This window comes from Mauremys mutica, chromosome 14, assembly GCF_020497125.1.
Source record: "Mauremys mutica isolate MM-2020 ecotype Southern chromosome 14, ASM2049712v1, whole genome shotgun sequence".
Classification (NCBI taxonomy): domain Eukaryota; kingdom Metazoa; phylum Chordata; order Testudines; family Geoemydidae; genus Mauremys; species Mauremys mutica.
Window position 1 is genome coordinate 20,274,136 of NC_059085.1, and position 22,874 is coordinate 20,297,009.

Here is a 22,874-nt window from a genome sequence, read left to right on the forward strand (position 1 = left end):
TCGAGCCTCTGCCAAGACCAGAGGAGTGCTCCTACTAAAAGTAAACATGCTCAGTGCATGCCCCAAACAAGGAGGCTCTGAGGATGGCATAGGGTTGCCTCCATCAGAAAGTGTTTCAGCATAATCTTTGTCCTTTTTAATTCTCGGCTTAAAGTTCCTGCAGATTTAGCACCTGTCCCAGATCTGAGTTTCTCCTAGGAACCCAGAGTGTATCATTAACCAGCACTGGCTTCTTGCCTCCATTGCAAGGCTTGAAGTCTGGAGTGTGAGGCATGCCCCGGCACCAGTACCCAAACAGCGGAAACTGAAGAGTACACAAAGTACTCCAGTAAAAGAAAACCTAATATTAAAAATATCCTCATACTCAACTAATAACACTAAGAACAAGGTAAAACTTGCAGCAGTAAGGTAGAATGCTCCAACAACAGTCCTGGGCAGTAAACATGAACTAAAGGGGGTTGGCTCTGCCCTTTAAACCATCACACACAAGCATGAGGCAGCAGAGGTTGCATGTGCCACCGTCAGGTACTGCAGACGGAAAAGTCTCCGATGCTAGTGCACTGGGCACACACACACCTGAAGTGGAATGGATATATACAATCACTCAAAGAAGAAGCAGTCATACAAAGAAGTAGTACATCAGGAAAAATGAATGAGAAAAAAGAAATCATACTATGAACAGGAGCTTTTAAATACCCTGTTCTATCTACAATATTGCAGAAGAAAAAATGTGTGAATGTCAAGAATGCTGATAAACTAGAGTATTTAGATTAAACATTTATTTTTTCATATAGTCACAAAATCTTCACAAAAGTACTGAAACTCAAAAAGGAACTAGACTTGAATCAAATACAGAGATGAAATATACAAGACAAATGAGCAGGCAAACTAAAAGGTCTTGAAAGTATTTTACTTCAGATTGAAAAATGAACAGTTCAACTGTTCTGTTTAAATAAAGATTTGCAAGATATACAGTATTTTATGAATACAATGCTGGTCATTTGAGGCAATGTAAAATACACCTCAATTTTTCCTTCATGCTTCTTTTCTCTTTTAGAAAGATACTGTTTACCAAAAAGAAACTTGCAGTCCTGGAAAAGCTATTTTCCATTAAATTTATGAAAACCATAAATTGAGGCAATCCTAAAATTCCCAACGGAATCAAGATTATCTTCCCGCTACCACCACCTTAAAATTATCACATGCTTATTGGAACACTAATATCTGCACCCTAAGAGTTCATCTGCTTTCAACAATGAGGGTGATTCTTTTTAAAAACACTTCAGTGTGGTAAATGCAATACAGATCTTTGCAAGTATTAAGTGTTTGGAACAGTTTTGCTAATAGCAGCTAACAATACTGGATTAATATAATTTATAAATAATTGTTCCCTAAGCGGTGAACATAAATCGACACATTCACAATAATCTAAAACAAAATAAATACTGTGATTATGCATAATGTGGTACAACGTGTACTAGTTTCTATGAACAAAAGCGCAACACCTTTTTAATAAAAAATTATCTGATCAGAATAAAAATGTGAATCTAAAATTTAAAACATTGTCAAATTAACATCACTTTTTAAGCTCTTAATGTTTGTATGAGTAAGTGTTATGAATTTCAATCTTTTGGAATATATATTTTCCTTGTTGAAGTAAAACACCAATACGTTGTTGAAAATGTTTATTTCAGTGATGACATTAGTTTGGGTCTTGTTTTAGCATTATTTTATTTAAAAAGTCATTGCACTGATCACTGCCCATCAAAGGTCAGGTTGGTCTGCAATGTTTTGTATACGTATATAAAAAAAGTAGTTCTAAAAGCCAACAGTACTTTTTATAAAAACATCATCTCCAAGACAGCTGCATTGAATGCATGCAGATATGCTGAACACAAACTCTTTCCTCTTTAAAGAAAAAAAATGTTAAAGTAAATGCCACTTAACATTCTATCATTAAAGTGCCCCCAACTTATTTTCCAAAGTATACATGTGAATGTAATCATACATTTAATTTGCTTTCATGGCATTACATTTATTGCAACCAAAATTTAAAGTGTAACTGAACTAGACAGTGTTAAAACTTTTGATTAAAGGTAACAAATTCAATGAAGTAGCACTAGGAGGCTATGAAAGGTTTGGGTCTTTAAGGCAATACAAACTATATTTCTATTATTTGAAGACTAATTTTTATTAGTGTCAATATAAAAATGCATAAAAGGGGAATGAGAAAAATATTTTAATAGGAAAATTTACTTATAGCTTTAACAGTTATTCTCTCCCCCATGAGTTTAGCAAAAATGTATTTAAAAAAAAAAGACAAAAAAGTGACTTTGAGGGGATAAAAGGCACAAACAAAAGGCGTGGGATTGGAGCAGCCCAAGAATGCAAACATTTGTAACAAATGGAGTTGGCTTTTACTGCAACAAAAAGGACAAAAATCCTGAAGTGGCTTTTTTTCTTTAAAAATGAGAGACTGCTGGTGGGGTGGTGGGAAGAGGATGGCAGACAAACTGAAACCCCCCCACTGCCTAAGACAATGGAACTCTAGAAAATAAGGTGAAGGTTATTTGTCAGAGTTGACCAAAAGGTCAGTGTTTACACAAAAGGACATGTACACTTTATACAAATGAGACTTCATTTGCCACCATAAACCTTTTTCTTTCTAGAGGAATAACTTCTGAAGATCATAAATGTTCTATTAAATCATTTCAATGTGCAGGAAAAGCAATTCTGAGCAATATAACTAGTAGTGTCTTTATATAGATGTTAAGATGACAATTCAGATTATTTTCCAAACTAATCCTGAGAAAAATTCTGTTTACAATTTAAACAGTAATGTTATGTAAAAAGTATTAACAAATCCACTATTACAAATGTCAATTTTCCTATATGGTCATCTATATATATATACACACACACACACACACACAATAAAATGGTATATGCAAAAATAATAAAAAATCATGCACAAATTACTTTTTCATCTTTAAAGGCTGGATTTCCCTCAAAATACAATTTTTCACCTTTTTTTTTCTTTTCCTTTTTTTGTGTTTTGTTTGTAATCTGCCAAACACACTGAATACTACCTCTACAGTTCAGCATGAGCTGATGGGAGATAAATTTATTTTACATTCAAGATTTTATATGCTAAATGACCCTGTTGTAGCATATGACATCGAATGATCAGCCTTTTTTCCTCTTTTTGCAGTGATCAATCTTCATGATCCATTCCGTGGCGAGCTGGGAAAAAAAAATGCAGTTGCTAATCAATGTCTGAACAGTCTGAAGCTCCACAAGAGATCCAAGGAGTCACTGTCAAACTATCCTGTAGCATGAGATCATTGCACACAGAAGAACAGTCATAAAATAGGCAACTATCTACAAAGGTCAGAAAGGGGCACGTCTCTCTTGTGTTTCCTCTTTTTGACAGTGAAACACTGATGTGATTTGCTGCCTTGATGCTGTTTGTTTGTCCCAGAGGTACCGTGGTTTGAGTTTGTTGGACCCGGGAAGCCTTTGCTGGAAGAAGAGCGAAATAACCTTGCTGATCCATGCTGTAAAAGAAAAAAGGACATGGTAAATCAACATTAGAGTAGAGTAAATAGAATATGGCTGTTACAACACTTGTATTACTGGTTAAAAAAAAATGAAAACACTACAACTTCAAGAGGCAGTGCATTTGAAAAGAGCTTGACATGAAAGGAAGAAGCATGTCTGTGCTTAGCCCGCAGCACAAGAAGTTCTCTTTCACTTCAGCAACCTCAGAAGAGACACAAACAAGATGCTGGGCTCCGCCCTTAAATAATACAATTAAAAGAGACAGAATTACATAACTTAATTCAAGGTACAAAGTAAAGTATTAGTCCTGTGTTTTAAAAAGGATAAGACTGGTTTTACTTGTGTGCTACATGCAAGCCAGAATGGTAACAGTTGCACTACACCTTACTAAAACAGATTCAGAGTCAAGAAAAAGGGAGAGATGAGGAACACCCAATGGTATTTCTTGCACAAGGAGAGGGCAACATTCACCCACATCACAATGCACAGAAAGTGCTTTATGGTGCACCCTTTGAGATACATAGGGCCTAGTTTACAAAGTGTCTAATTTACTATTCACTGGAAATCTTTAACAGATGTCTGTAAAAATATTTATATCTAAATAAGTAGAAAAATAGTTTTGAAACTCCACCATTCAGGAATAAAGTTCCAGACTGTTTTTAATATTTAAGCTGTTCTAACTATATTCCTGTAAAAAATGACATGTCACCATAAACTGAAGTTGTGCAAATCGAACACTGCTTTGAAATCATGATTTTCCAGACTACTGTATTATCAAAGGACTACTGTTTAACAAGAGGGACTTATTAGACTTTTGGTGTTTGAGATTGGTCAGTCAAATTATTTTTTATCATAATTCTTTGGGGGAGGTGGGGATGAGAGGAGTTTGATCTTAATGCTAAATTAATTAAATATGCATTTTTCCAATAAAAACTGAAACTCTTAATTTGGGAGGCAGGTCTTAAATTTGAATATAAATCCTTATAGTACAGCTAAAAGAAGGTGATAGCTAACATGTCAGGCTCATTTTCTCTGGGGGTAATCGCACAACTGTATTTGTGCAATACCTCACAAGGAAAACAGCCCTCTTACTCTATTGTGGTTTAAAAGTAGAAATGAACATCAGCAGGAAAAAAAAGAAAGGCTCCACATTTTCACCACAAGCTGTCCTTTCCATAAGGCTTTTATACTTTCAGGAGAACAGATATTAAAGTAATTAAAACGTTTAAGATTTCTTTTAAACATTTCACAAACCTGAGATTTGTTTGTGCTGTTGGATGAATTAGCTGTTTGGCTGCCTTGCCTTTTCCCACTGGACTGGGAGGATTCCAGTGCTATTTCTTGTGACCCCACTCTGTTTGTAGTAGATTGATGGCAACTCAACTGTTTAGAGGTTTTGCATGGTGTTCCGTCAGAATCCTTCATGCAAATATAGGTATTAGTAAATTTATATTTTTAAAATAAAACTAAAGTGGACAAAATTGAGGAGATAAACATGCTGGTCCTGCTAAATATGAATTCTATTAATCCAGGACTCTAAAAACAACCAACAAATGGGCGCTGGCTTGCAAATACATTGATGCATGGCTGATTCCATGAGATCTTTACATTAGTATATCAAACCAGATTAAAGAAATAAAAATGAAGAGTCTATTCAAACAAGTGTTTATCAGGCATTTTTGAAAATTTTCTTACATCATATTTATTTCTACCTATCTCTTTTGAAACACAGGTATTTTACAGATGAAAAGGAGGCAAAAGAATGTGATTGTACTCCTATCAGGGAGAGCACTTTTCATACAAATATAGAGGTACATTATGCCAGTTATGTGTTTTCTGGCAAAATAATTCATTAGAATAAATAGGAATTATATGAAGAGCTTCCCCTTACACAAACCTGAGATATGTAATAAATGATTGGTTATGCCTATATTGCTACACTGTGTACATATACAAAAAGAGAAAAAAAATCTAATCAAATTTCAAACAAAAACTTTTAATACTTACTACATCACTAGAGCTGGACAATGTAGAAGATGAAGACGACAATGGACCTGATGAAGAATTTGAAGAATGTTTACTGAGTGTTTCTGAAGTTTTACTTCTAGATTTTCCCAGTGCTTCACTCACTTCAGAGAGATTATTGTTACACTTGTCCAGCTGCTGAGTATCTACTATCAAAGTTACTCCATTACCTGGAATAAAAGAGTAAATGGAAGAAAGAGTATTAATTTCTATTAAGCGCTGCATTTTGTAAGAATAGCACAGCATTTCCTCAGGAGTCCCACTGAAGTCAATTAACTGCACATATGAGTAAGAGCTTCAGGACTGGACCCATACTCAAAATGTGATGTGATGAAAAACTGACACCAACTATGCATAGCCCAACTACATGAAAGTTCAAAAGGGAAAAGACATTTCTGTGGTCTATCAATTACCTCTCCTTGTCTTGGATAGGATTGTTTTGGGACAGATTTTCAAGAGTGCTCAGCTATCTACGAGTCTAAATAAAATGACCTGTTTTATAAAGTGCTCATCACCCAACAGCTCCCATTTTCCCCTCAGTGGGATCCCTTGGGTACTCAACAGTCCAAAAAATCTGGCTTCTTTATTTGGGTTCCTAATGGGAATTACTGGGTGCAGCGCTCTTCTGAAAATCTTGCCCTGGGTGTTTTTGTGAAAAGTGGTAAAATAAGGAGCAAGAGTAGAGGGAGAATCAGTCATGTCAAAACAGGGTAGATTGTGTTAAGGCATTTGTCATTGTTGTAGAAAACTAAACTGTTCCTGTTTCTTACATATAGACAGAAGCCACTTCTTTAGTCATCTTTAGACATATGCCCTTTAACTGATCTGGGTCAAAGGCAGCAAAAAATGTTTACATTGCCGACCATGCAAAAAGCTTGCAAAGCAAGCATCACACTGGGTAGCCAAATCTTACCATTGCATGAAGACTCAGTCCTACTCTGCATTCCCCAATGCTTAGATATCCACTCTCTGTATGAGGCCACTTCTTGCGTTACTCTAATTATTCTACCTAATATACTGTGAAAGAAAACAAAAACAAAGCACGAATTAGTTTTAAATACACAGGAATATATGTAACTAATAGTTTGACTTGACATTTAAACTTTTACCTTTCAGTTTCATTGTTGGGATAATATTTAGCTATTGGTGATACAGCATGGCTCAAAACAACATATGCATAATCAAAGGCCTGTTTCACTTGCATGGCACCATATGAACTCCTCCCAACATCATTACCTTAAAAATAAATACATAGATAATCCATTAATTCTATGCAATGCTTACTGACTTTGAAATACTGGAGTAAGAGCTCACAGAAAAATGAGCTTTTAGAAAAAAGGATTTGCTTTCTTTGAAATCCTGACCCACCTTAAATCATATCTTGTGGGGGATAAAATTCAAACATTAATGAACTGAGAAAAATACACAAAGGAATCTAAAAGCCCAGAAGTAACTGGAATCTATGATACAAGTAGATGTCAAAATTGGAAAATCCACACACAATGTGAAAAAGAAAGCACATACTATATAAAGCATACATACACCTATTTTTATGTCATCTTCCACGTGAGGTTTCAGATAAATAAGCCTTTGTAATAGCAATGATCACCCTTTAGTCACTGTCAATTATACCAAAAACTGAACCCTATTAATGGAAAATCAGTGTGGTAACAATACACAGTGAAATCACTAGGTATTTGGGTCACTTTAACTCATGCATAGTGTTCTGTTGGTTCTATAGAGATGACAGGCTAACCCCTATTTCTGGAATGCTTTGTAAATAAAATGAGCATTTTCTCTTGGAATTCATAAACACAGTCTTCAAAAACTGAATGAGGATTTTTAAAAAAAATAGTTAAAGAAATTACTTTTCCTGTTTGACTCCTTTGGGTTAAATTTTTGACAATAGTCAGTATGCCATATTTGACATTTTGCATATTAAGCTATGATACCTGGCTGTAGTGGATCTTCAATATATAGCATTGATGGTCTATAGCCATCCAGCATACTCTTTTGCACTTCATCTTTAGCCACATATGAACCACCATCCTTTATTCGGATTCCAGTCTTCAGGTAATTGAAGTGACGTCCATATAATTCAAAAAATTCTATTAAAAGGACACCATAGTTGGCACTGCGGATGCAGGCATCTTCCCTGGGATGTAGCTATTAAACAAGGAAAAATAAATTTGGTTCTCTCATCTTAAAGATTCCAGACTTCAAATGTTTTTTATATTCCTATCTATATACAATTATGTCTCTTGACTAAAGTATTTAATAGTTGACAGTATCAAAGCATTTTACAGCATCCTTGTGAGGCAAGCAAGCATTCCCCAAATTTTACAAATGCAGAAACTATGTGAATTTCCAAGGCAACCAGAAAAGTTTGTGTCAGAGCATGGATTACAACTCTGGAGTTCAATTCCCAGACCTGTGCTTGGAACACAGGCATAATTTAGCCTGGCCAGCTGTCTAAACATGGGCCATGCACTATTGTGTATAGATTCTGAAGTACGAGTAACTGGCTGAAGCTGCCTTTTAGAATATGTAAAAACTTAAGTGGATATCAATGCATTTTACTGATCACAAAAATTCCATTAGTCACCAAAAGGGAGATCTGGGTTGAGGGTAACTAAATGTTCTTAAAATGATATGTGCTTGCTCAGCTCATTTGCTTAATACCCAGAATATTCTTTTAGTTGACCACTATTTCACAGCTGCTGGGAAAATGCCTGATCATCAAGCTATTCTACTACTATGAATATATGAAAATATATTTACTATTAAAGCATATTATTTGTTCAAAGTTAAAACATATATGGAAAAACGAGACCATGATATACTGTATTAACTGTTCCAAATTTCTGCACTACTTCTCAGAAGTACCATAATATTGCTATACAGATATTTATGCATTATATAATTAGCGCAAATTTATTTTATTACAATTAGCTGAATCCTCTAGAAATTAATATCACAGGTGATCCCATGTAATTGTGTTTGGGATAACTAACTAAAGACAACGGAAACAAAACCGTGTGTCACATGCTATATATTTTCTATAATGAGTAAGTATAACCCAAAATGAACAGGTATTATAAAGATATCTGTAGCTAAATGTTAACCTGATTATGTACCCTGTTCTAATTAAATAAAAAAGTGATAAAAATTATGGAGGTAAGCCTCGTTTACCATAAATGATATATCTGATACGGATATACCAAAGTGCTTCTATCTGTGGGTGTGAAATCAAATGTTAAAGTCTTGAAGATGTTTTCTTTAGTTTCAATCTGATTAAAAGTATTTGGGCTATAGGAAATTGAAGATACATCATCACCATCACCATCACCACCGCAATATAAGAACACATCTTCCCAGGATTGAAAAATGGGAGGAATGAATAGGAAATTAAATCGTAACAGAAGGGGGAGATTATTATTTTAATAAAAGGAATATAGAAGCAACTTAGAAAAGCAATACTATATTGCCATTTTGGGATTCTGGGACATGATAATATTCCTCTACTCAAAGCATTAAAATGCCACCTGAAACCTCTAGATAACATTATGCAAGCATTAGTACAAGATTATCCTAGATACCTGCATATTTTATGTACAGCTGACAAATGCACAAGTCGTGTACAGAGAAGACAAGATAGAGGAAAGGAAGAGAAGAGGACAAGAGAATAAATCCTGCAAATACTTTAAGTATTTACAATTAATACTTTTATTAGATCTTGGGGGTTTTAACATGGACAAACCACTTGTGCTTTACTCATGGCTGTGATATGGTCAAAACCTCTTAATGGAATACAGATTTAGTATGCATTGTTGGTGGGCACAGTAGTCTTTATTCCTTAGGAGTTTTCATCTAATTTAAAGCATAAATCTGCATGAACCACAGACTGATTCAGGTTCATAGTTATCAAGGATGTTAAACCACTGAAGACAATTTTTCCCCTCTCCATGTAATTTGTTTTGGGTTGTAGTGAGATATATGGTTAGCCTTTGATGGATGTTAATGAAATTTATGGTTGCATTCCATGCCAAAAAAACCTGACATCTGAACTGTCTCCCTTTTGAGTCTTCTTGAGAGAGAAATGAAATGGTCAACACTTAAGCTACCCTCTCACTCTTAGGGTATGTCTATGCTGCACACTCCTTACGGCAGTGTGTAGAGTACATACACTGCATGCCCCCCTAGCATGGGTATAAACAGCAGGGTAGACTGTGAGGCACTGCTTAAGTGAGTAGCATATACACACGCCAGAACCTTAGGGTTTATAGCCCATATGATTCTCTATATGCCCATGCAGCACCTCCCATGGCCACATTGCTATTTTTAGCAGCATAGTGTCCCACTGTCTCTCCACTGCTGGAGTCTTTCTCCATCACAGTGAAAGACTCCAGGAACAGGGAAAGGATCTGTCAGCTCCCTGCAACAGGGACAGACTCCAGCAGGGTGGATCTGTCAGAGTCTTCCCCTGCTTGCAGCTAAAGACTCCGGCAGCAGAGAGAGGCTCTGGCAGCTCCCTACTTCTAAACTGAGCAAATTTAATCTGCAAGTCACTGAGTGACAGATATGCAATGCATGATGCCATTTTTATAGTCACTTTTAGAGTAGAACCATACTATAAATTTGAGGAGAAATGTAAAACAAAAATTAATTTTAAGTTAAAATGCTTAAGTAACTTAAAACAAGAAACAAATTCTTTTTGCCCTAATGGCACCAATAATTTCATTTAAAAACTTACCTGGAGGAAGCTGACAGCCATTAAAAAAAGACTATAAGAACCAATTCCACCTGTGAATACTTCATTAAGGTCCCTCTGTAACAGGAACTGTTTTAATACTAAAACTAGATATGGTAATACAGGATATTTCTGAAAAAGAACAACACAGATGTTAGGCTAATATTGTACATATGTACACATTTGCTGTGAAAACGACACTGAAATTGGCTGTTCATAAACACTGAGACTAAGATAAACATATAAACAGTGACTCACTATATAAAATGGTAAAGTGATGGCCAAAAGACATCTACCAGCATTTTTTGGACATATAACAGAGAAGAGGTGGACTTAACGTAGTTTGCTTATGGACAAAACAGTTTTTGCATTTAAATTAATGAGGGGCAGTGGTCTTCCATTACTAATATCTATTTCAATAAATACAACAGTAAAGAGGAAATGAGCTAGTTTTGTTTGACTCAAACACACAGTCATAATTCTTTTCTTACAAGATTAGACAAATTTGCACTGAGAACTAAGAGAAAGTCTGTCCAACGTGTAGCAGGACACTTAACAGGTAACACAGCTCCCCACTTCTCAGTGATATCCAAAACAAACTGAGGCCTCGATCCTGCAGACACTTATAACTTAACACCTTTGGAGTAGCCCATTGAAGTACCTATTAAATCTACAAACTATTTCAGAAAGTACAGTGACTTACCTTACAGTGACTGGTTCTTAGAATGTGTTCTTCTGTAGGGATCCCATTCTGGCTTCTGGCTACCAGTTCTCTCTCTACAGATCTGGGTTTCAAGGGTCTTATCTAAATAGACTGCAGGGCTCCCCCCAGCACAGTAGGCATCAAATCTAGTACGTGCAACTAGTGAGTAGTGCTGGACAGAAGTATGTATTAAAGTTCCAAATTGCTGCCCTGAAAATTTTTGATATAAGGACATTCCTCAAGCGTGCCAAGGAGATAATATGGGTCCTAGTAGAGTTTACTTTAATATGAGAGGATGGAGCTAATTAATTTAGTTCATAGGAGATGTTAATGCCATCCAATACCTATTTCATGAAAGTCTCTGGGTCATAACAGTGCATCCTCCAGTCTTGTCCCCCGGTGCTACAAATAGTCTAGGTGACTTGCAGAAAGGCTTTGTTCTACAGGGGTAGTTGGAAAGGGCCCTCAAGACAGAGCACATCAAGTTTTGCACCTTCATGAGTTTAATGAGTTTTTGTTTTTGTAGCTGGGAAGGGAGACACACTGGAAGGTTCATATATTGATTCAAATGTAAGTCTGAGACCACGTTTGCTGAGGTCTGAGAGTTACCTTGTCTTTGTGAAATATAGTATAAGGAGGTTCTACCATTATCACCTGAATCTCACTCACCCTTTGAGCAGAGGCAACAGCTACTAAAAATGCTGTCTTCATAGAAGGGTGGCATAAAGAGTATGAAGCTAAAGGTTCAAAGGGGTCGGGGGGTGATTAATTAGGTCCAGGAATACAATATTTAGGTCCCAGGAAGGGGAAAGTCCATTATTGGGGGAAGTGTGTGGATCACATCTTTTCAAGAATTTAGACATAGATGGATATCAGAATATACTGGAGAGTGACAAGCAGATATGAACCCTAACCAAACTGACTCAATGTCCCAAATGTTTCAAGGGTAATTAGTCCATAACAGGAATAGATGGGGATTGAAGATCATGCTGAACATCCCAGAGTGAAAAGAGTTTACATTTGGAACTATACATTTGTCTTGTAGAAGCCTTTATGCTTTGAATCAAAATATCTTGTACCTCTGTGGAGTGGCTCCGTTCTGTCAGATGTACAGACCAGGGGTCCATGTGTATGATCAGAGTACCAGAACTGATGTACTTATGCTGGTACCATCAGTATTAGCCAGCCATTGTCCCATCTTACTCTTCTGGAGGCTAATGGGATTAGCAGGAAGGCATACATCAAGTGTCCGTTCCACTGGATCAGGAATGCATCCAAAAGGGACCCTGGGTTTATGCGTCCTTGGGAGCAAAAATGCGAAGCACTTCTTATTCAAGTTGGTGGCAAACAGGTCTGTGGTTGGAAACCTCATCTGAGGAAAACTTGATTGAGGACCAAGTCTTTGAAAGTCTACTCATGACTTGTAAAACAGTCCGCCAGATTGCTCTGAATGCCTTGTAGTGTAGAGCTATGAGACTGATGTAGTGTTGTATGCACTAGTCCTGTAGATGAAACTGCCCGTTGTCAGAGAACAGATGATGTCACTCTACCCTTTCTGTTGACATACTGTGTCACTGTAGTCCATCAGGACTTGAATGGTAGCAGGAAAGATCTGCATGCTAAATATATCGAATTCCAGTCCATGTATAGATGAGAGTCTGTTGGGGATCACCAACCTTGTGTCTGAAGTCTGTCTAGGAGTGCCTCCAGTCTTGTTTAGAACCATCTGCTAACAGAGTTTTGGTGGGAGATGGGAACATGAATATGATGCCTTCGTAGGCTTTTTGCACGTCTTTCCACCAGTGTAGAGAGGACAGGACTTCTAAGGGACCTACAACCTGAACATTCATGCTGTAAGTGCCAGGTTGATTATAACTACCGTTGAAGAGACAGAGGGCAAAATCTGGAATACAGTATCACAAGTGTGAGGACGCCATGTTGTTCAACAACCCAAGAGTCTTTCTCTATAGTTCTCAGCTGACTGTATAAATTTGAAATGAAGTACACTATGGTACAAAATCTCCCCAGCAGGAGATAAGCTCTCACTGATGTGGAGTAAAAAACTGCTCCTATGAATGTCATTGTTTGAGTGGGCATGAGAACACACTAATTGATCTTGAGGACTAATGAGAAGAGGTAGAGAATTTGTACTTTCTGGTGATCTATTGGCCCAAATCAGCCAATTATCAAGTTATGGATAAATGTGGAGGCCCTGTCTTCATAAATAGGCTGCCACTAGCTAAAGGCATTTGGTAACGATTGTCGCTGCTGTAGAAAGTCCAAATGATAGTATTCTGTACCTGTAGTGCCCATTTCCAACCGTGAATTAGAGGTACTTTCTGTGGGCTGAATAGACACATGGAAGTAGGCATCTTGCAGGTCAAATCTCACCCTGTCTAGATCCTCAAGACTGGTATGTATTACAGAAGCTTGAATGATCATCCTCAACCAAACGGATGAATACAGTCATTCGCCTGAAGTCTAAATGAGGCATCATTCTCCTTCCTTTGTCAGCATAAGGAGGTACCTTCTCCATTGCACCAATCTGTAGAAAGTAGTCCACCTTTTCTTTCAGCAGTATCTCATGAGAGGGGTCCCCGAGGAGGGACAGGGCTAGAGAGTGAAAAGATGTTAAGGACTGAGACTGGAACCAATAGCTTTTGATGAGTTCCAGGATCCAGTAGTCTGTAGTGATTCCATCCCAAGCCTCCAAAAATAAAGAAAGATGGTTGCCAAATGGAGGACAGAGAAGTATACCTCATATAGATCAGTCCAAAACTCTTGACCATGGTGTCAAACTTGTGGCTTCTGGCTAGATACTGTGTGGCCTGTAATAGTAGAGGTTGTCAGTAGCATGGTCTTTTCTTAGGAGAGTCTGAGGATTGTTCCTGGTAATAGTACAAGGAGGCTGGTGTTTGCATAGGTAAGGTTTGATGTCTACCTTGTCTCCTTCTCTGAGCTGGAATCTAGAGACGTAGGGACTGAAGTGTTGTTCTAAAGTCCCTGAATGAGTGGAGTGCTTCCTCTGTCTTGACATTAAAAAAAGCCATGATCTTCCAATGGCAGGTCCTTAATTGTGAGGGCTCAACTTCATTTGGTATGCTCAAAGACTGCAGTCATAGCGACCTGTGCGTGGTGATAGAAATAGTCACTGTCCTTCCAGCTGCATCTAAAACATCTAGTGCTGTTTGCAATACAAACTTGGCAATCAGTTGACCCTCAAAAAATGAATTATAGTCCATGTATACTGAATCCTGTGGAAGTCTGTCCAGGAATCGGAAGATCTGTCCCAATTGCTTTCTAACTTGGAGGCTAGCAAAAAAGTAGATCTTTCTTCCAACCAGGTCCAGTTTCTTGGATCTTCATTACTCAAATAACTTAGGACAGCCACATTTTGTTTTTCTGCAGCCATTACCAGAGATCCTGGAATGGGATGGGTGTAAAAATACTTGAATCCCTTTGAAGGGACTTGATAAAGACCATTTGTCTTTTAGAAGTGGCTGAGGCCTGCCACAGATCCTTGGCCATTTCGAGGATGCCTCATTCATGGGCATCACTAGTCTGCCTGGGGCCACAGAGTGCAAGATACCAAACAGTTTGTGACCTTTCTTGGACAACTTCTGAAGGGATCTCCAAAGTGTCTGCAACTCACTTCATTAGGCCTTAAAATTGTCAACAGTGGATGGGACAAAGGGATCAACTGCTTCATCCAGTAAGGATGAAGAAATCACCACAGGTACAGAAGAGTCTGCCTATTCCTCTTGATGATCACCACTACTCCGAATGTCTTGCTCCAGCTTGTGAACTTGACCCCGTTGAAGTACTGGTGTTGTTCTAGGAGGCCCAGCAGAATGAGGCAGTTTATTTCTAGGTGAAAGGGGTCTTGATAATCAGGGTCCCAAAAATTGAGTCTGATAATTCTATGGTGGCCAATAGGGCCAGATCTGCACACCACAGTAGTATAGCATGTGAGGCCAAGTTGGAGAGTTTCAGGGAATTGAACCCTTCTTCATTCATGTTTCTTACAGTGGGTAGAAGCGTGTCCTGAAATCTCCTCCTCTGGCTCCCACTCATGAACTAATCCAGGGAAGAGAATCATAACCTCGGGAAAAGGGCTCCTGATATATCCTGATGAAGAGGAAGCAGATGAATAGAGGGGCTAACCTCTGAAGAGTAGGATTTTGAAGAGCCTGGGATGATCTTTCATGAGATATGGTTATCTGTACCAAAAGAGGCTGATGTTCCATAATCTTCAACTTACAGCCCAGATATAGGCCTTATAGATGTTATCTGAGTCAGGTTGAGAACAGAAAATTGTAGTTACACCCTAATAGCTAAGTCTCTAGAAACTATAAATGTACACTGTACCGAGACTGCACGTACAGAGGAAAGTGATACGTGAAGATTCGCACTGATGAGTCGCATGCAAAAGAGCATGCATCAGGCAGTAAATCTGATCTGCAGTGTGGATCAGGCTTTGAAGGAAAAGCAGTGGCAGAGTGACAAGTATGACAACTCTCTGGTTTCCTCTTTGACAGTACCAGGGAAAGTGATCTGTGCTGTAGCCTTAGAACTATGCCCCTTTCTGCCATGATCAGCAGGAGAAACTGACTGACTCCTTGAGGCCTATACTGATTGTTTGGTCCCTAGAGACAAGGCAGGAGGTCTTCTGGTAGCTGTGGAGACCCAGGTACCTGAGGTGTCACCCTGGCTTCCTGGAGAACAGGTCAAGTGCTGTTTATGAGCAGCAGAACCACAATCTGACTCACGATTCTTTGAGTCAGAAATGCCTTCATTGATTGCTCTGGTAGAAATAATTTCAGGTGAGCATCTCAGGATTCTAGTTTGAAGAAAGATCTATAGATGGAACACTTGTCAGGAACATGGTCTTCTCTAAGGCAAAAAGAGGTATTTAGGATGTCCATTCATTTGGACATAGCCAACTCACAGGAAGGGCAGGACTTAAAGCCCAGATTTTGCTTCATCCATGAAGTCAATGCCTCTAATTATTATTTAATATTTTTTGCCAACAGGCTAAATAGTACTAAACTAAACACACATTAATCCTAACTCTAATAGAGAAGAGCTACAGGTTCTAAATGGACACAGTTAAGATCCATCATTCTGCCACAGGAATTAAGAAGAATCTGAGAGGCAGCTGTGCCCTTGGGTGGGCTGGAGTATGAGGATGTGTAGGAGACAGGTACAACCCCAGTTGACACAACTGGCCAAAAGAATCCAATCTTGTGCTCCTGGGGCACATGCACCCTTAAGAGTGTGATCCATGTGGACAAATACTGTACTCAAAGAATAATTCTTCCAGTGGAAGATCACGAACAGTTTTGGAACAGGTGTTTAAATATATTTCTATGCTCTTCCTCTAGTTTAAAGACAAGGATCCTATCTTATAACACATATGCACAACTTCAGTAAGTGGAATAGTCTCGTGGAAGCCAATGGAGCTACTCACATGCCTCAGAGTTAAGCACATGCATAAGCGTTTGTAAAATTGGAGCCTTCGCAAGCGAAAGGTAATGCTAACATTCTCATCAGCTATTAAAACCCCTGACGTCTGAAAATTTGGCTCACAACCTGATGTTATTACAGCAGAACTATACTATCAATTTTTAACATTAAGGGTTAAATCCTGCTTGCCTTACTCATGCAAAAAGCTTTCCTGAGTCGAAAAGTCTAAGAATTTTGCTCTGAGGTTATAACTATTCAAATAATTAAGAGACTAGGTGGGTGAGGTAATATCTATTATTGGACCAACTTCTGTTGGTGAGAGAGAGAGAAGCTTTGAATCTTACACAGGAATAAGCTCAAAAGCTTGTCTTTCTCACCAACAGAAGTAGGTCCAATAAAAGATATTACCTCACCCACCTTGTCTCCCTAATATCCTGGGACCAGCATGGCTACAACACTGCATACAAGTCAGTCTCTGCAGAAGTATCCATTTCAAATGTTGACCATGGTTAACAAGTTTTGATTAAAGAAAGAAAATATAATAAAGCAGTTATCATTAGAGAAGGAACAGCCAACACTCAATGAGACTGAAGTGTAGCTCTCTGTGTATCTACATAGAACAGACAGGGCAAGCTAGCAGATATAATATATATATTTTTGGCTTTACCAAAAGAGGCTTACCATGTATGTCTAAAGGTCTGAATAAGAGAAAGGGGAAAGGAAGTAAGTTCAAAGATTTTGCACAAGGTTTTAATACACAAACCTATTAAACCTACCAGACAGTTAGACTCTGTAGACTAAGTCAAAAAACAAAAATAACTGCAATAGATTTGTTCTCATCATTTTCATGACTTAATGTGTCATTTTTCAATTAAATACTATACAAGCCTGACAATTATTTTGGCTTTCTGCACCAACCTCTGGTACTAATCATTGCAGGCATGAATAACTAAAGTAGTAAAGATAGTTAGCCAATATCATATTGCCAGAGTACTTTTTATGTAGGTTAAGCTATATAATTATGAACTGTATTACCAGAATGCCTTGTACTCATACTTTACTGTGGAAATTCACTACCAGTCAAATTGTTGTAAACTTTTTTCTTTGTATATGCAGAATCCGTCAGAAGCAAGAAGTGTGCTCTGGTAAATTTTGTTGAGAATGAACAGTGTACTGGGTACAGTTACTGTCAATGTCTCAGTGGTCTAAGGCTACTTGTACTCCACTGTCTACTAATATCTGAAATACGTACAAACCTAGAAAAAGAAAAGGTGTCTCCAATCTGTTGTAAACGAGGGGAAACAAATATGAGCACAGTTAAGCTCATAATTTATAACAGAGTGAAGATGTAACTGCTGCAATTGGTTATATATAAACTTCTCTATATTATGCTGATCTATCTTTGATTAATAGAGCCTGGTTATCTGCTGTATGAGCAATAAAGAAACTGAACTCTCAATAAGACACAACATTTAATATTGATGCTAATATGCACCTTCTCTTGCAAACATATAGTTGGAATTTCTCTGTATACTTTCCATGAATATTTAATTCCAGATTGTTTAGATAGCAACATGTTCATCACTTTTTTTGAGCCTTAAGAGTGGCAATATTTTGGTTCCAGACTGACAAAGGATAAAGAAGTAGAGTGTTTGAATATTTGATTCTGAATTTTACTTTACCCCATTCTTATTATAAAGTGAATTTTCAATTACAACTCCATAATGCTAGCATAAAGCATTATCTAACCTTGATAAAATCTCTGATGAGTTGGGCTGCTTTAACCCCATTCTGTACATTAAAGCTGATATCGACTTTTACTTCAGTGAAGGAATCTGTCAGTTTAATAATTGGTACCTGACAAAAGAGCAAGAAATAAAGTTAATATTTAACTATCTGAAAGGGAAAAGTTTCCAAGATATATTTAGCTTCATTACTAAAAGATGATGTGCAAATACCTACACTAGCAAATTTGAACTGTTTTATAGATTTGTGAAGGAAGGGAGGGAGAGAGAAAGAGGAGAGAAAGATTGCAAGAGCGCTGGGAATTTAAAGTTCTACCCCTTTTTTATACATTTAATTGAATTGGGAATGATTTTTAACTCATACTGAAACTATTTTCAATTTAAAATCTGTTATGCATAACACTGTTCTGAAACATTTTAAAATGCTGAAAAGTGAGTACCGTATATACTCAATCATAAGCCGGTTTGTTTATAAGCCGACCCCCTCCCAAGATGGATAAGTAAAAATGGAAAATTATGACCCGTTCATAAGCCAACCCCTATAATTCAGGGGTCAGCAAACTTTGGCTCCTGGGCCATCAGGATAAGCCGCTGGCGGGCCAAGATGGTTTGTTTACCTCGAGCTTCCGCAGGCACAGAGGTAAACCTAAGTAAACAAAGTGTCCTGGCGTGCCAGCTGCTTACCCTGACGGGCGGGGACAGCAACTGGTGGGGAAATCTTTTTGGGGGGGAGAAGCTAGGAGTCAGGGGAGTAACCCCCTGGGATCCCCCCCCCATGACCCTACCTCTAGCCCAGGACCCCCACACTTTCCCCATCCCATCCCTTCCCACCTTATCTGGAGAGGGCCTGGGGAGGATGTCTCTGGCCTGGCTGGAGTTGCTCTGGAAGCGTACTCTGGCGGGCCAGGTGGCACAGCCACAGTCTGCTTGGGGGGAGGGGGTTACGAGCAGTATGGTTACAGCCTGCCAGCCCCGAAGCTGCAGCTGCTTTGGAGGCTGGGGGAAGAGAAGCGTGGCCAGAAGCGGGGAGACACTGGCCCCGCCTCTTCCCTTCTGGCTCTGCTGCCTCTCCTTGCTCTCTCTGCTCAGCCTGCTTGGGGGGCGGGGGCAGAAGGGGAGAGAGGGCAGAGTGGCATGGCTGCAGCTGCTTCGGAGGCTGGGGGGAGAGCAGCGTGGCCAGAAGCGGAGAGACTCTGGCCCCGCCTCTTCCCTTCTGGCTTTGCTGGCTCTGTTGTGGGGAGGGGCTGTGTCCCACCTCTCCCTCTCTATACCCGTTCAAAAGCCGACCCCCTTCTCTGGGGCTTCCCTTTTTTACTAAAAATGTCGACTTATGAACAAGTATATACGGTAGTTTGAAGTCAAAACAGTACAAATGTTTTGTGAGAAGCAAACACCAGAGGGCGACAAATGCACAACAATTAAGGATCTCTGATTTCAAGCAAACCTTCTTCATGAGAAGAGGAAAGAGACACACCATGTAGGTTTACACTGCACAGTAATTCTGGGCTCCCACTCAGGTTTGAGCCCAAGCCCCCCTTACATCCACATAGAAATCAGTCTGACTTGGGCCAGCAAGCACTCAGAAGCCAGGTTCTAGGACCCTGCTAAGGGGATGGGTCAGAGCCCAAGTTTTGCTGTGGTTTGGGGTCCAAGCTCTGTCGTTTTGCAGTGTGGATGCAGCTCAAGTCACAGACAGAGTCAGAAGGTCTGTATAGTGAAGTATGGATGCTTTAGTATCGCTGTGAGACCCAAGTCTAGTAACTGTAAGCCCACGTTCACAATGCAGCATGGAAACTTAAGACCAGGCTCAAACACCAACTCCTCAAGGTTGGGTTGTTTGCAGTGCAGTTTAGACAAATCCACAAATATCACAGCAAATCTGTCCATAGATTAAACAAATTACAAGACACATTATGAGTAATAAAATTGTCACTAAATAAGCAGATTTGATTCTGAACATCACAAAGCAAAATCTGAGTATAACTATACTATTTTACAAAGCAGAAGTATACTTGAAGATATTAAACCGGAAAAAGACTTACAGTTGCTTTGTCTAGAACCTTTACTGAACCTTCATCTGCTACATTGTGCTTTCTAAGAGCCTCTTCCAGGGTCCACAGAGGCAAAGTCTCCCATTTTCCAAACACAACTAAGTCAATATCACTGAAATTGCAAGAGAACATAAAAATAGTAAGTTAAAATATGTACTGATGCTATGTTTGGTGGGCGTTTAAAAGTATATGATTGGAAAAACCCCAATAAAAAGTAAAATAAGTAAAACAGCTCACTGAATTCTCTTAAGCAGGAGGAAGATAAAAATTAAAATACAACAACGTCAGAGTAATCATTTTTAAATGTCTAAAATATACTAAGGGAGACAAGGTGGTAACATATTTTACTGGACCAATTTCTGTTGGTGAAAGAAACAAGCTTTTGAGCTCCACAGAGCTCTTCTTCAGGTGACCTTAGCCTTCAGATGGAACTCAAAAGTTCTCTCTTTCACCAAGAGAAGTTGGTTCAATAAAAGATTACCTCAGCCACCCTTGCGGCTCCCATAGCCTGGGACCAACACAGTTACCACACTGTAAATGTACTAAATCAGACAGCAAGCTACCATCCTGACAATTAGATAATGTGAAGTGGGATAAATGAATCCACCTTTCCATTAAAAAAAAAAACAATGGAAATAGTGTTCAGAAGAACTATGAGCTGTTATGTATGAAAACAGTTGCTGTAATGACTACATTAATCACAGTAATTTCTAAGTATATAGAACAACCTTGAAACCCTTGGGTTTTAACTGCTTTCCAGCCTACTCTGCAAACTGGCTCCCCCTCTTCCCCCCACCAATGAACTGAGAAATATCAAAGATGGAACCCTTCACCAAGAGAGATTACACACCTATTCACTAAATAAATACTGAAGCAGAGTTTTGAAAAAGGTTAAGTAAGTATTTAGTTATTTAAGTTGTTTTAACTAAGTCTCAGTAGTTTTCCTTTGAATATGAAAATAGCAAGTCCTAATTAGAGTTAAACAGTCAGAGCATCTTTAGCTGCAGGAGAGAGAGGAGATCCATAGGAGCTCAGTTTGGGCTGTAGAGGAGATTTGCAGAGGATTTTTTTTCTCTGATGTGTGCATGAAAGGAGTGGATCAAACTGATAGAACTAATTGTTAACTATCCAGTATTACACTACAAGTTTCAAGAAAAAACAATTATTTCTTTATGTGCATGAACTAGCAGTGTCTTCAGACAGAACAGATTTCAGAAATCAATAAGGATAGCATCCATCTAATGGTAATTACAGCCTTGATGAGCATTCTAATAGTAATTTTAAAGATGCCTAGATGACAGTACAATTTTATTAGGGTCCAGAAAAGTCTTTAAAATTTAAAAACAGTGAAAACTTTTTTGGAGGCTTTGAAGAAGCTGAGCTATATATTTTTCCAAACTTCTTTTTTGGTTTGTAGTTTAAGGTCTGCTTTTCAATCAGGCACTAGATCAACCTGACTTGGGTAAAGAGGAAGGGATTTAGGCCTAGACAGATTATTCTTCACCAATAAATTTGCTTGCCAAAGTAAACGGGGGGAGGGGGGGGGAGAGGAAGAGAAGAGAGAAATACTGGGGAATCTACCTTATTTCAGAAGTTATTTTCATGCAGATTTTAGAATTCTATACTTTTACAAAAACCACATTAGGAACTTTGTCTGCCTGTGTGCAAATTCTAATCAGTGTTAGCAACAGACAGATTTAACACCAGTGCCACTATATTCTGTTTAGCTGACCAGGAACAAGCACCATTCAGCACATTTCAGACAACTGTGGTTAAAACCTTCTCTTCTGAAATGGTGCTGAACACTATTTTGTTCTGATCTACGCAGCTAAACCAGTGCTCAGCTCATTGCTCACACAGTTTTGGAAGCAGCAAAGAATGTTTCTAGTGTGCACCAGGCCAGAGAGAGCAATACATTAACATCCTGAGACTACATATTACCTGAAGGACAACTCTACTTGATCCCCATCAGATGAAGAATCATTATCTAATTAGTCCTCAGCACTGAAGTAATTGGATAGTCAAGGGATTCTATTTTAGAACAATAGAATCAAAAAAGGCCAGCAAAGGGTGTTTTAACAGGAAAACCTCAGATCTAGACTAACTGTGTAACTAGAGATGAATAAAAAAATTAAAGAAACATGAGAAAATTGTGTTCATGTTAGAGACTAAAAACAAAGTAGACTGAAGAGGCACAGTATACCACGCTGTCCTAAATTCTGTTTTATTAAATCAAATACTCCAAGCATTGGAATTCTTCTGAATAGCAAAGTAGGCAAGCTCCAGAGCAACAACAACAAACAGGAAAGAAAGGCAGGCAAGACAGAAGTGCCTCTGACCACTGCACCAAGAGTTCAGAAAGATTTCAATTAAATTCTCACAACTGAGTTTTGGTAGTGAATAAAAACTAACTTTACAAATTGTAAGAAAAATCTGAACCACTGAAGGGCTCAGAACAAATGCCAAGCATCAAGACTGGAGCAGCAAGGGGATTAAGTCTATTGGACATGTGAATAATGATGCATATATTTCTTGCATTATCAGCACTAATCTATTTTTGATTAATCCAAATA

At 38.4% G+C, this 22,874-nt stretch overlaps 1 protein-coding gene across 2 annotated transcripts in view; it reads right to left on the minus strand.

The window, feature by feature from the left end:
- Positions 1-889: 889 nt before the first annotated feature.
- TENT4B (terminal nucleotidyltransferase 4B) overlaps positions 890-22,874 on the minus strand; it is a 52,315-nt gene continuing 30,330 nt past the window's right edge. For both annotated transcript variants that reach the window (XM_044987585.1, XM_044987586.1), the window contains exons 4-12: positions 20,293-20,413; positions 18,255-18,362; positions 10,340-10,468; positions 7,539-7,752; positions 6,696-6,822; positions 6,500-6,603; positions 5,569-5,756; positions 4,816-4,980; positions 890-3,557 (exon numbers count right to left, since the gene is read on the minus strand). In XM_044987585.1, coding sequence (XP_044843520.1) covers positions 3,378-3,557; positions 4,816-4,980; positions 5,569-5,756; positions 6,500-6,603; positions 6,696-6,822; positions 7,539-7,752; positions 10,340-10,468; positions 18,255-18,362; positions 20,293-20,413 — 1,336 coding nt within the window. In that variant the 3' untranslated portion in view covers positions 890-3,377. The remainder of the gene's footprint in view (positions 3,558-4,815; positions 4,981-5,568; positions 5,757-6,499; positions 6,604-6,695; positions 6,823-7,538; positions 7,753-10,339; positions 10,469-18,254; positions 18,363-20,292; positions 20,414-22,874) is intronic.